The sequence below is a fragment of the Oryzias melastigma genome, linkage group LG22 (assembly GCF_002922805.2).
Source record: "Oryzias melastigma strain HK-1 linkage group LG22, ASM292280v2, whole genome shotgun sequence".
In the NCBI taxonomy this organism is placed as follows: Eukaryota; Metazoa; Chordata; class Actinopteri; order Beloniformes; family Adrianichthyidae; genus Oryzias; species Oryzias melastigma.
Genome location: NC_050533.1, coordinates 24,944,130 through 24,956,802, shown reverse-complemented (window position 1 = coordinate 24,956,802; position 12,673 = coordinate 24,944,130). Strand labels below are relative to the sequence as shown.

At 39.3% G+C, this 12,673-nt stretch overlaps 1 protein-coding gene across 1 annotated transcript in view; it reads right to left on the bottom strand.

Annotated features, from left to right (window-relative positions):
* Positions 1–12,673, bottom strand: part of gfra4a (GDNF family receptor alpha 4a) — a 209,272-nt gene that overhangs the window by 26,495 nt on the left and 170,104 nt on the right. The window contains exon 4 of the mRNA XM_024266942.2: positions 4,561–4,900. Coding sequence (XP_024122710.1) covers positions 4,561–4,900 — 340 coding nt within the window. The remainder of the gene's footprint in view (positions 1–4,560; positions 4,901–12,673) is intronic.

Here is a 12,673-nt window from a genome sequence, read left to right as displayed (position 1 = left end):
TCACGCAAGTTTTCGCTTTAATTTGTTTCTGGCATTAAGACGAAACTTAAATCAAATGAGGTAATCTGAATCAACAACAGAAAACTTAATAAAAGCCTGCAAGTATTTTTTAAAGGTTTAATATGTATATTTAATAAAATATGTGCAAAGTATTTCAAAAGCTATTACCAGATATAAACACACTCAAAATATTTGCTCACTGAGGCCCATTTATTAAAGCAAAACACTAATAACATCTTTGAACTGAAAAGAGCCTAAATTGGACAAACAGCTAGCATGTAAATATTAGCATAGATTTAAACAGCCTAAAAAACAAACAAAAAAAGCCTAAATGAGCCAAAACAACTATGTAGCTGTTATATTAGCTAAACTCCAAAACAGCATAAAAAGCAAGCAAACAAAAAAGCCTAAATTAGCCAAAACAGCTTGCATGTAGCTGTTATATTAGCTAAACTCCAAAACAGTTTAAAAAATCTTATTGCCAAAATAGTCCAAAAAACTAGCAGAATGCTAATTTTAAAAACTTTAAAACTGTAACTTTTTAACATAATTATGAATAATAAAAAGACAGGAATATTATTCCAGAATAAATCAACTTAAACTCTAAATAACTTATATTTCTTATTCATTGACATGTTTTGTCAAAATCATACAAGTTAGAAATGAGTGCAAGATAACATCGGGACATTAATAGCAATAAAATAAAAGGATCTGGAGGGCCGGATTGAATTACCCGGAGGGCCGGATCCGGCCCCCGGGCCTAGACTTTAACACGTTTGGTCTAGGGTCAGTCCATGTGATGCAGCTCTTGTTAGCATCCAGTATTTTCGGAACATTGTGGCAACAAAATGAATCCCAAGTGACAAAGGCTGCTTATAATAATGAGTATTTCATATGTTCTGCTTGTTGCTTGGCTGCTTCCCACAGCAAATGAATGCAGAATTTAATTGCACCAATTAAAGACCTTTAATGAGTTTAACACCTGAATTCATTTAACCTACTAACTGACAAATTGCAGTAAATATAAATTAATATGTCACAGTGGACAGATCCATCTTCTAATTCTAGCGATTCATTTTCCAAAGGGGGGGATCAGTATGGAGGGGCGCAAAGTCAATGAGGTCCATCTGACTGAACAGAACAACCATGAACCTCAACGTAAAGATGCTTGATTTGTTCCTGTCCGTACACCTCAGTTAAAACTTCCTTGTAAAGTCTTGATTAAAAAAGAAAAAAACTGTTCAAAAATAGACAGACGGCTTGACACCTGCGGCACCCTGCTGAACAAACATGTGAAAATAGGTACAAATCCTGGTGAGCAGCACTGCAAGTCAGAAAACAAGTCAGTTTTTCAATTACAAAGCTGTAGTCCCATCTGCTGCATGTCTGCATGAATACCCGCCGGCTCCAAGTAAATAAGCTGTGGTATTAGTCTGATAGCAGTACATGTGGTTGTAGAAACAGACGGCCTGACTCCCTTTAGTATGAGCCTTTTGCAGATGTAACTCTTAAACGTGTGTTTATTTTATCTGCTAACTGAACTCTGGTGTGATGCTCTGTTAGTGTGAGACAGCTGTCATGCAGGGAACCAAAGACGGATTCTGGAACAAAGCTGATAAAATATGAACACAGCATGAACCTGCTTAGAATTGTTGAATTAATAAGGCGTGTTGCACTACGTCACATGTTATTGCATCTGCTGAGGTTTTATTGACCTCATTTTGAGACACATTCCGAACATGAGAGAAATCAGGAACACATCTCCAAATTCCCAGCTCAGTCAAGAGCCACAGGGATGCTGAAAAGACAGGACCTCTGACTTAAGATTTATATACATTTTTCTAAGGAAAATGTTTGACATTTAATTTATACAAATTATTTTTCTAATGAAAAAACAATAATGATAATAATAATAACCTGCTTTTATTTCTTTTTTGAGTATTTTATATCACTGATTTTTCAAAAGGAAATAGAAAAATAATCAGCATGTGCATGTATACTTGATTTTTTTTTTACTTTTGATTATTGATCTGCATATGCTGTGATAAAGTCTGAAATAGTGTTATGACCATCTATATAGTCATGTGATTTATTGTTACTTAAGGATTCCTTATGACTTGAATCTGTGTTGGTAAGGTTTAAATCTCTGGTTAGAAGTTATGAACCAGATACCAATAATTCCCCAGCCAGCAAACCCAGCTTAAAAGGCTTTAAAGTGGGTAGATAATGTGGGCCCCGAATGGGTTTGTCCACAGTTTGCATGGTGTTTGCCCTCAATGACTTAAGTGGGGATACAGCGGATTAGCCCGCTACACTAGCCAGCCGTGCGGTCGACAGCAAAGCTTGCTAGCACACTACAGCAGAGCTTGCTAGCACACTACAGCAGAGCATGCTAGCTCAACAAAGTGGAGCTTGCTGGCATGCTACAGCAAAGTTCGCTAGCTAACTACAGCGGAGTATGCTGGCTTGCTATGGAGGAGCTTGCTAGCATGCTCCAGTGTTGCTCACTACCTCGAAACAGAGGGGCTCATTAGGATGCTACAGAAGAACTTGCTAGCATGCAACAGTGGAACTTTCAAGCTCAAGACAAGGGAGCATGCTAGCTTGCTCCAGTGTCGCTCACTACCTCGAAACAGAGGAGCTCACTAGGGTGCTACAGAAGAACTTGCTAGCATGCAACAGTGGAACTTTCAAGCTCAAGACAAGGGAGCATGCTAGCTTGCTCCAGTGTCGCTCACTACCTCAACAGAGGAGCTCACTAGGGTGCTACAGAGGAGCTTGCTAGTATGTTCCACTGTCCACCGGGGAGCTGGCTAGCGTAGCAAGCTAACCCACTGAATCCACTTAAGGCAATGTGGGCAAACACAGGTGGGGCCACGACGGAACAGCAGACAAACCCAATTGGGGCCCACATTTTCTGCCTACTTTTTAACCATGTGGGACACACTTGGCCTTGCTGTGGCCCCTTGTGGTCATGTAAAGAAAGTGGTTAGGTCAAGCCGGGGTGGGATTCATTTCCCCCCACTCCCTTTTTCATCTGAACACGGCCATGCAAAAGAGTTTAAACCAGCTCCAAGTATCTACATGATGTGGTAGTAAAAGAATCAGAATTCACCAACCTTCCACCACCATGCCCAACAGTTGATGTGGTGGATTGAGGTGTTTGGATTGCTCTAATCATGGAGTGGGATATTAAGATTAAAACAGCTTCTCTTTGGTGTAATCCAGGGGTGTCAAACTCAATCGCACAAGAGGCCACAATCCAAAACACACCTTAGGCTGCGGGCCGAACAGGATACACATTTATTGAACACTCTAAAACTACATTTTTAAAACTTTAAAATCGTAACTTTTTAACATAATTATGAACTAGATATGTAGCCTTACCTGCGATAATACAGTAATCTGAATTTGCCCTCTGAAGATGCCGAAATTGATAGCTGAAATCACTGAAGCTAATAGCTAAAACGCTGAAGCTGGTAACCAGCTAAAATATTAGCTAAATTGGCTACACAGCCAAAAAAAGAAAAACAAAAACAAAAAAACAAAAAAACAGCTAGCACGTAACTGAAAAAATAGCTAAACTTTTAAACAGCCTTAAAAACAGAAAAAAACTCAAATAGCCAAAACAGCCAGCTTGTAGCTGAAAAAATAGCTAAACTTCAAAATAGCCTTAAAAACTGAAAAATGCCCAAATTAGCCAAAACAGTGTGAATGCTCTGAGCTGAATTTGGCAGCTGAAGATGCTAGTTCTGATAGCAGAAGATTCTGAAGTTGATAGCTAAAAAAGCTGAAGCTGATAGCCAGCTGAAATATTAGCTAAGTGCCAAATTAACCTAAGAAAAACGTAGGTTACACAAAACAGCTAGTATGTTGCTGAAAAAATAGCTAAACTTCAAAAAGGCATAAAAAAATTAAAAATAAAAAAGCCTAAATTAGCCAAAACAGCTAGCTAAACTCCAAAATAGCCTACAAAACCTTAGTAAATGCCAAAATAGTCCAAAAAGCAATGCCAATTTTAAATCTTTAAAATTTGTTAACATGATTATGAATAATAAAAAGAAGGAATATTATTCCAGAATTAATCAACTTAAACCTTAAATAACTTTCAATATTTTACTCTCCATAAAAATATATTTAGTCAAAATTATACAAGTTAGAAATAAGTGCAAGATAACATCGGGTCATTAATAAGAATAAAATAAAATGATCTGAAGGGTCGGATAGAATTTCCCAGAGGGCCGGATATAGATTTGAAGTTTTATGGCTCTGTTCTGATAAAAGACAAGCAAAAAACTCTTCCTTTAATCATGGCTAAATAAGCTTCAATTTTGAAATGACATTAGCATAAACCTGAACACTCAAGAGCAGCACACCTGCAGACCATCCTTTTATCATGGATCGGTGAGACACCCACATGTAGCTTCCCTTTATCAAATGAAGATCCTCAAAGACAAAGCAGTATTATATACTCAGCTATGGTTGTTTATTTGATTTTTTGAACAGGTTTTTCAGAAATCATCGTAACACTGACAGTATGTGTAGAAACAGCTGGTGTACCTGCAGATGTAGTCTGACTTGCAGATCCGCAGCTGCATCAGGCAGTTGGGCTTCTCCTTCTCTTCGTAGGAGCAGGATGGCACGATGGTTTGCCTGCGGCGCTCCGCACATGCCGTGTCAGTGCACGGGCAGAACAGCAGCTCGTGAGTGTAGTTGGGAGGAACGCGGTCAAAGAACTTCCTCAGCGCCTTATTGCACTTTGGTCGGTTACAGGGCCCAGAGTGTGTTGACGGCTGAATGCAGGATGACACGTATTCCGTGCGAAGCTTGTGACACGTCTCATCTATGTTACATGCCTTGGCAGCATCCAGGCAGCGGTTCACTGTTGTTACCTCAGACTCTGAAAGGAAATGGAAAAATGAAACAAGAGTTAAAAAGCTTTTTCCATCGCTGCCGTTTGAGAAAATCAAATCCCAGGCAATCTCTGTAAAATCCTACAAGTCCTAATTTGGGTCCGTATCGATTTACTGTTTCTTTCCCCAAACTCCAAGGTTGTGTTAGTTTTACAAATGAAAACTCCACATCCTTACTAGCAAAGTGAATCAAAATACTAACTAAAAAAATTGCATTACCTGAGACAATGCTATAGAGTGAATGCTTTTTTGAAAGTATACTGTAGATGCTGAAGCTTTTTGCTGAAAACAATGATGCAATTGACTTTAATTGCTGACAGGATTTGCTGAAATTGCAAAAGCTATTTGCAAAATGTTAAATTTGCTAAAAGACTGGAAATTGAATGAAAGACTATGAAAGAGTGCTGAAGTTGACCTAAATTTCTGAAAAATTTGCAGGAAAATTGCTGAAAAATCCCAAAGTATACTAATTTTGCTAAAATATTTAGTGTGTTGCATAAATTTGGCCTAAACTTCAAATTAGCCCCAAAAACCTTAGGAGATATAAAATTAGCAAAAAAGCTAAATACTAGCTAAACTCAAAAAGTAAACTAAATTAGTCAAAAATGTTAGGTTGTTGCTAAAATAGAAGCTAAACTCTATATTAGCCTATAAAAACCTCAGTAGATAACAAATTAGCCAAAAATGTTGGCATTTTGCTAAAATTTTAGCTAAACTCCAGATTAACATTAAAAAATCTCAGTAGATGTCACATTAGCCAAAAAAGCTAAGTATAAACAGGTATAAAATATTAGTTAAACTCCATTTTGAAAATGACTGTAAAAGATGAAAAAATGGCCCATGAATATATTGTTGCTAATCTTCTTAAAATTTTGAAATTTGAAGACTTTCTCATTCATTTCTATGATGCATATTTTGCTCAATATTTCAAAAATTATACAGTTTATGAATAGCAAAAATACAAGCAGTATTGCTGTAAAGCATTCACACAATTATTTGTAATGAGTATCTTTGCAATAAATAGAAGATGAATGATACTTAAATGTTGCATGAGCTTGGGATGGTTTTCAGCCTAATGGCTGAATATTTCATTCTGCTGGGTTAATGCAAAGTGGCAGCTGTGAAGAAGTGGATCCTCCATCTCTCCAAAGCCACAACAAGACCTGTAATTACTACACCTTCCCTTTCCTCCATCTATCTATCTAGGCAGCACTTCCTCCCTGGACTCGGGGCCATCCCTCACTCACCTGGTTTCCTCTTCCCTCTCTATATTCTTCACTTGACCACTTCATTCCATCATGCTCCCATCAACCCCACTCCATCTTTCTTTTCTTCTGCTCAGCACTCTGTCATTTGTCCTCCATTCCTCTTCAGCCCTGTCCCTCTCTGCCCCCCCGGTGTCCACGCCTCTGCTGGCCTCCCTGTAATGAGCTTCTCTGTGGAGGCACTTGAAGTGTCCCTCACAGCAGTCTGTCTTTTGTCCGCATTGTTTCCCAATCTATGCTTACATGTCCATGACTTTTCCTTTGTCCCAAGTGACCCTCTCCCCCTGACTCCCCCCTCACCTTCCCAGTCAATGCAGCCATGATGATGCTCTGGCAAACAGAGGCGCTCATTAGTTTGTGGATTCGACTTTGACCAGGCTCTCACAGAAAATAAGGATGACCTTGGAGAGCAGGCTAACAGCCCATCACACTGCACTGGATTCCTATTCCTGTTTTAACTGCTTGGAAGCCTACAGGGTGGAAGGAGGGGACTTTGACAAATTGTACCCGATGGCTACATTAATGGGAAGGACAATATGCACATATATTTTCATAAAAAATACTAAAGTTGTCTTTTTGTTCTTCTCATAACCGTTTTAATGGTCTGGAAGAACCAGAGCTGATCTCGTCTTCAGGAGGTAGAAAAACCCACAACTGTATCATCCAGGCCTTTGGGACCCTGTCTTTGCATGTGTTCACTGGAGGAAACTGATCATAAATCAAGTCCAGCTCACAGCTTAGGCTGAGCTGGCTTTACTAATATGAAATAATAGACATTGAAACGCTTTTGGATGCCAGTTTCTTTAATGTGCTAAATATGGTTGAACATGGTGGAGCAGCAGCAGGTTTTTATTTTCTGTAAAATGAGAAAAACATTTTGTCACTTTCCTTTGCTAGAAGAAACTAAACCAACAAAAGCATCTTTGCTGTTTTTGTTAAACACCTGAGTGTATTCTTGGAAATCTGTTTACCCCTGATGCCTCAGTCACAGGGACAGGGGTTCACCTGTTCAGGTGCTTCAGGCTTTTGGGTTGTCCAGCTGTAGGGCCGTAGAGAGCCACATCTTAAAGTGTTCTATTGAAGCCTTAAGGGCCGTAATGGAACATACCGTTGTTGTGCATGTGGTAGGTGTGTCGTGAAGTATTTGTGGTAATAATGTAAGATAAATGCACTATGACATATAACGGTGGCCTTACAACACACTCTAGTGATTAGTGGTGCCTTACTGAATGCGCACAAATGCTGCATGGATAAGGGGGGGTGTTAACACGGAAGTGCCGGTAGGACGATGTCTACTCAAACTACACTCTGAGTGTCTAATTTCCTCATTTCTAACAGCCAGGAAGCAGGTATTTTTTACTTGAACAGCACTGATGGCTCCTACACAGTGTGCAAGGTTTAGGGCAGGGGTGCAAAGTCAGTCCTCGAGGACCGGCCTCCTGCTGAATTTCCAGTAATCCTGCCTTATCTGCTGCTGATTACCTGGATCAGGTGTGTTTGGCCCATAAGGAGCTTCAATGGCAGGACACCGGCCCTCGAGGCCTGACTTTGGACTTTTAGGGGGTCAGAAAAATGAAAAATCTGTGCAGGACACCTGGTTCTTACCTACTACCCCTAGAAAAAAAAAAAAAAACGTGCATGAAGATTTTCACAGTACAGGCTCACCTAGTTGTCTGCAATCTTAAAATTTGCTTATTACCACCTTCACAGATTTGCCCCCTTTCCCCTGCAGACAGGTGTATCCTCCTGTAAGGGCAGTTGTGCCATAAGCGATTAAGCATAATGGAGTTGATAAATCAAAAAGTAGATTATGCTATCAGCAAGAAAAATACCCATGTCTAGTTTGAACTTTTTTTTATTTTCAGTTGTACTTATTTATGTACTGGAGTCTAAATCTACCCAATTTGATGAAATATTATTTTAGGCCATATTTTTTGCTGAAATCTAGACCATTTGGAAGGTGATCATGTTCAAATGAACATCAGTAACACATTTGTGTTGGTGGATTTGAAAAATTCTGGGGGATGACTCTAACATGTGAAAGGTTTGATCTCACTCTTGACTATGGTCTAGTATTTGTTGTAAATCTAACCCAGAGGTCAACCTGAAGTTCCTGATATATCTGGCTCTTTTATCCCTCCAATGTGACTCTCTAGTAGAGAAAAATAAATCAACTTTAAATGTAAAAAATAGCCTTTTTTGGACTACAAGGGTCATTAATTGACACAAAACAGACAAGACAATGTTTATTCAACTTGTTTTCATACAGTTCAAGCATAGTTTGTATCTCTGGAGAACAACAGTTCATGTGTTTATAGTGACAATAACAGCTGGTGACGGTTAAACATAAAATCTTTAGCATAATGTAACTTTTCAATTGTTAACACGATAACTCCAGTATATTGTGAAGGAGAAATTTTCTCCTTCACAATCGACTGGAGTTATCGTGTTAACAATTAAAAAATGACAGTTCTGATGTTAAAGAGCTCAATATAAATCTGTCTTATTTTCAAGAGGGTGGTAGGACTTTATGGGTGTTGTCAGTGAGAAATCCACCCTAATGGCTCCTCAAGTGTTAAAGGTTGCAGACTCCTAAGAACGAACTAGAGACTCAGACACTTGTGGTTCAATGGACTGGAGTTAGATGATGTTGGAGTGGAGAACCCCCCCGCTGACGCGTACGCCACATGTAACAACAGCCTCACCAACATACGACACAGTTTTCTCAGCAGACGATGTTTGAGAATTCTTCTCCCACAAATGACAGATATTTCATTCTCCCTGTAGTCTTTTGTGTTGAGCTCCTCCACCAGCTGTTCTTCCAAACAACCCATTGTTTAAACTGCACAATGGAAGGTAGATTTGTCTTCACAGCCTTCAATTTCTCTACCCACCCCTTTATATTCTTCACCAATCAGACATTAGTTGTTTGATAATGCTATTAGACCAGGGGTCAGTGACCTTTAACAGTAAAAGAACCATTTGGGCTCGTTTTTGACTGATCGAAACCTAGATGGAGCTGCATAGATTTACTTTAGCCTTTGGGAAATTTGGATTTGGATTCATTACCTTCTTTTTTTAATAATAAATGTGAATTATGTTTATTTTTTGGTACAAACAAAAGCTAAAATATAAAATAAAAAGAAACTAGGATCTCTCAAAATTTTTCTTTTTTTTTTCAACATATTTTCAAAATAGAAGATGCCAAACAGGATCATCTCAGTGCAGCTCTGGGCAGCTAGTAACCAATGCTGTGCAGCACAAGATAATATATGCTTTTAACTCATAAAATATCAAACTTTTGTTCTTCTGAAGGTAGCGTTGAGCAAACAAGTGCTAATTCAGTAATCCTTACCTTAATAAAATGCTATTTTATTTATTGTTGTTCCTTTTCCCCTCTTTGTCCTCAGCAGTCTTACTCTGCTGGGTTTTGTTATTTTAGTTTGGATCTTGGTAGTCTTAGTTTTCAGGCTTTGTTTATTTGTTTTCTTTAGGTAGTTTTGGCAGGGAGCTGCTGACTCTGACATGGCTGGGTGAGAAGAGAGATGGAGAGATGAAAGAGCCACATGTGGAGCCGCAGGTAGCAGACCTCTGTATTAAACAGCTTGGTTCAAAAGTTGTGTTGAAAACAAGTCACAAGCTGTTGCATTCAGTAAGATGTAACTTCTTCAGAAGAATAAATCAGCCTCATTATGTTAATATTGCTTCCTGAAGTTTTCTTTTTTGGGCTTTAGTTGTAACAATAACCTTAAACCAAAGTGTGTTCACTGTGACAATCAATCACTCGCAACTGATGGGATGATTTTCTTGTTGTTTTGCAAAGCAAACTCAAAGAAAATCCAACTAAAAGTATATTTTTCTTCCAACTAGGAAGCATGAAGTGGAAAATCCTTGAGAGGAAAACACAATTTGTGCACTCCAACAGGCCAGCGATGCATTAAAAAGCTCTTGTCTGGGAGAAGACACACTGTGTGAACATAAACAGTCTCTTAGCCACAGTCATGACTTTGGGTAGCTGATTAATTGATTCAGGGTCAAGCATATTGTTACACCAATACTGCTTTAAAGTATGACAAGCAGCAGCTTCAGCTTGAACTTTCTGAGATGGGTCATTATTCCGTTTGAGGGAAAGATCCTACAAGGGTGGAAAAACATCCATTAATCACACCTCCGTTGTTTTTGCCATCAGCTTGTCAAGATGCATGGCACGGATGTAACTTTGACCTCCTGCGCAGTTACTGGAGGGAAATTTATGTGGAGGCAGTACAGTACGGGTCTAAAGCTGCTGTAAATCAACAACGCCTGGAAGCCGAGCCGTGGCGTTAAGAAGCAGCATATGCATGAGGTCAGGAGATGCTTGTTGAAATTAGACATTGTTTACTCTTCTCCTCAATTTTAAGGGGCTTTTCTTCCAGTCAGATGATAAATAGTCTGAAATGTGTTTTTCTTTGAGCACAAAACCAACATAAAATAATGAGTTCAGGAGACGCAGATCAGGATTTTCTCTGAGTCAGAGATAATGTGACATTATATCTTCAGTTCAAAGCTGATTTTCATGGTGAATTTTTGAGATGCTTCGAATGAATGCCGGTGAACAAGAACAATCCTAACCTCCTGACCCAAATGGGGAAGAAAAGTGGCTCTGCCGAAAATGATCAGTGCAATTCTGGTGTGAAAATACTGAATCTAGTGGAGATGCAAGAGATTTATCTCTGAAATTCCTCAAGGAACCAAACGGATCTGACAGGTTTCCTCTGGATACTGAGTCATATCGTGCAGTCAGTTACTGGTTCTGAACATTTATGACTTTAAGGCACATTTGTCAAAGTCAAGGCCCGGGGGGGCAGATCCGGCCCTCCAGATCATTTTATTTTATTGTTATCAATGGCCCGATGTTATCTTTGCACTCATTTATAACTTGTATAATTTTGAGAAAATATATTTTAAAAAATATTAAAAGTTCTAAGTCCCCCTATGACATCTTTTTTTCATTAAAAAAAAACTTTCTCAGTACTGTTTTAATTATGATTATGACTTTTTTAACCAAAATCCCACAACCTAAATGTCTTAAAAAACCCTCTCTGTTTCCAAAATCTCTTCTGAGGGGGCGTGGCTTTTGGAGCTGAGCAGAGCTGCTCCGTCTCTTATCCCCCCTGTCTGATTATAGTAGCTCAATAGCGTAAATCATCACCACAGCTTCACAAAAATGTCCAGCCGTATGGTTCTGATCCGGACGTCAGCTGGGACGAGGAAGTGAAGATCTTCATGGACAGAACTTCCTCCAAAACCCTGATTCTTTCTCCTTCCAGTGTGTGTTGTGGAGCACTGAAACGATGGCCAGGTCAAGTAAAGGCAGATGTATGTGCATCCATCATTGACTAAGTTTGGATTGTTTTCGTGGGAGTAATGCTTACACGGCTTTCTCTGGGATGAAGTGGACTGCAGCGGCACTGCTGCCACACGCAGCAGGAGGCGGAGCTTCAGGAATTGGGCCATTTTACTTCCGGGAAGGGCAAAACTCACAAAATATAACTAATATTTCATAAATAATTCATTTTTTAGTGGTCCAAAGGTGATATATGACCTTATATGTGGATATGGTCCACTCTAGTAGGCTTAAGAAAATCATGGTATGGCCCCTTTAAGGAAATTACCTGTTAATTACAGGGTAACCAAACAGTGCAGTTGGAGGCTGATTCCATTCTCAGCCCAGATTTGAAAATGCCTAAAAGGGGGCGGGGCTAGTGGAGCCAGACTGAGTGGCAGAGGTGTGGCTTGGATCTATGATTGACAGTTAGGTTAGCTTTATGTAACGTATGCTGGGTCTTCAATATGGAGAGTGGTACCAGGCAAAGTGATCCAGAACCTTATCGTTCTGCGTCAATGGCTCAAGACGCTGCTTTGGCAATTCCTGACAGCGGGGGTGACGGCGCAGCTGAGGGTTTGCAGGTCAAAAGGGTATCCGAGTCTGAGACTGGTAAAATGCAGCTAGCTTCATAGCTAATAAAGGCTAACGTGTAAAGCACAGAATCCTGAGTGAAATGTTCCTTAAATCATCCCCAGGATGGAGTTTGGTGGATTCAATGCCAATAACACTCAAACTCTGTTCACTAACTTCCAAGTCTTCTGGAAAGGTTTTTGACAACTGAAGGTAAAACACCTACGAGCCATGCTAACGCTAACACAGCAACCTATACATATATATACAGTATTATAAAACAGAACATTTTGGGAGTTTTGTTTTAAAGCTGTGACTTTAGTTCCCAGTTAAGTTCCAATTGGATCAATGGTTTGAAGTTTTTCAGGGAAAAACAAAAACTTAGAGAAATACTATTTTCATGTAGTGTTGGAAAGATTGGAAAAATGACTGTCCAACTCGGAAAACACACAAAAATGACAAACCTGCAGAATAACTTCTTGCAGTCACACAAAGGTTAATGTACTTATAGTGTGCAATCGGGAAAATAATCTAAGAAAGCAAATAAGGATTAGCAT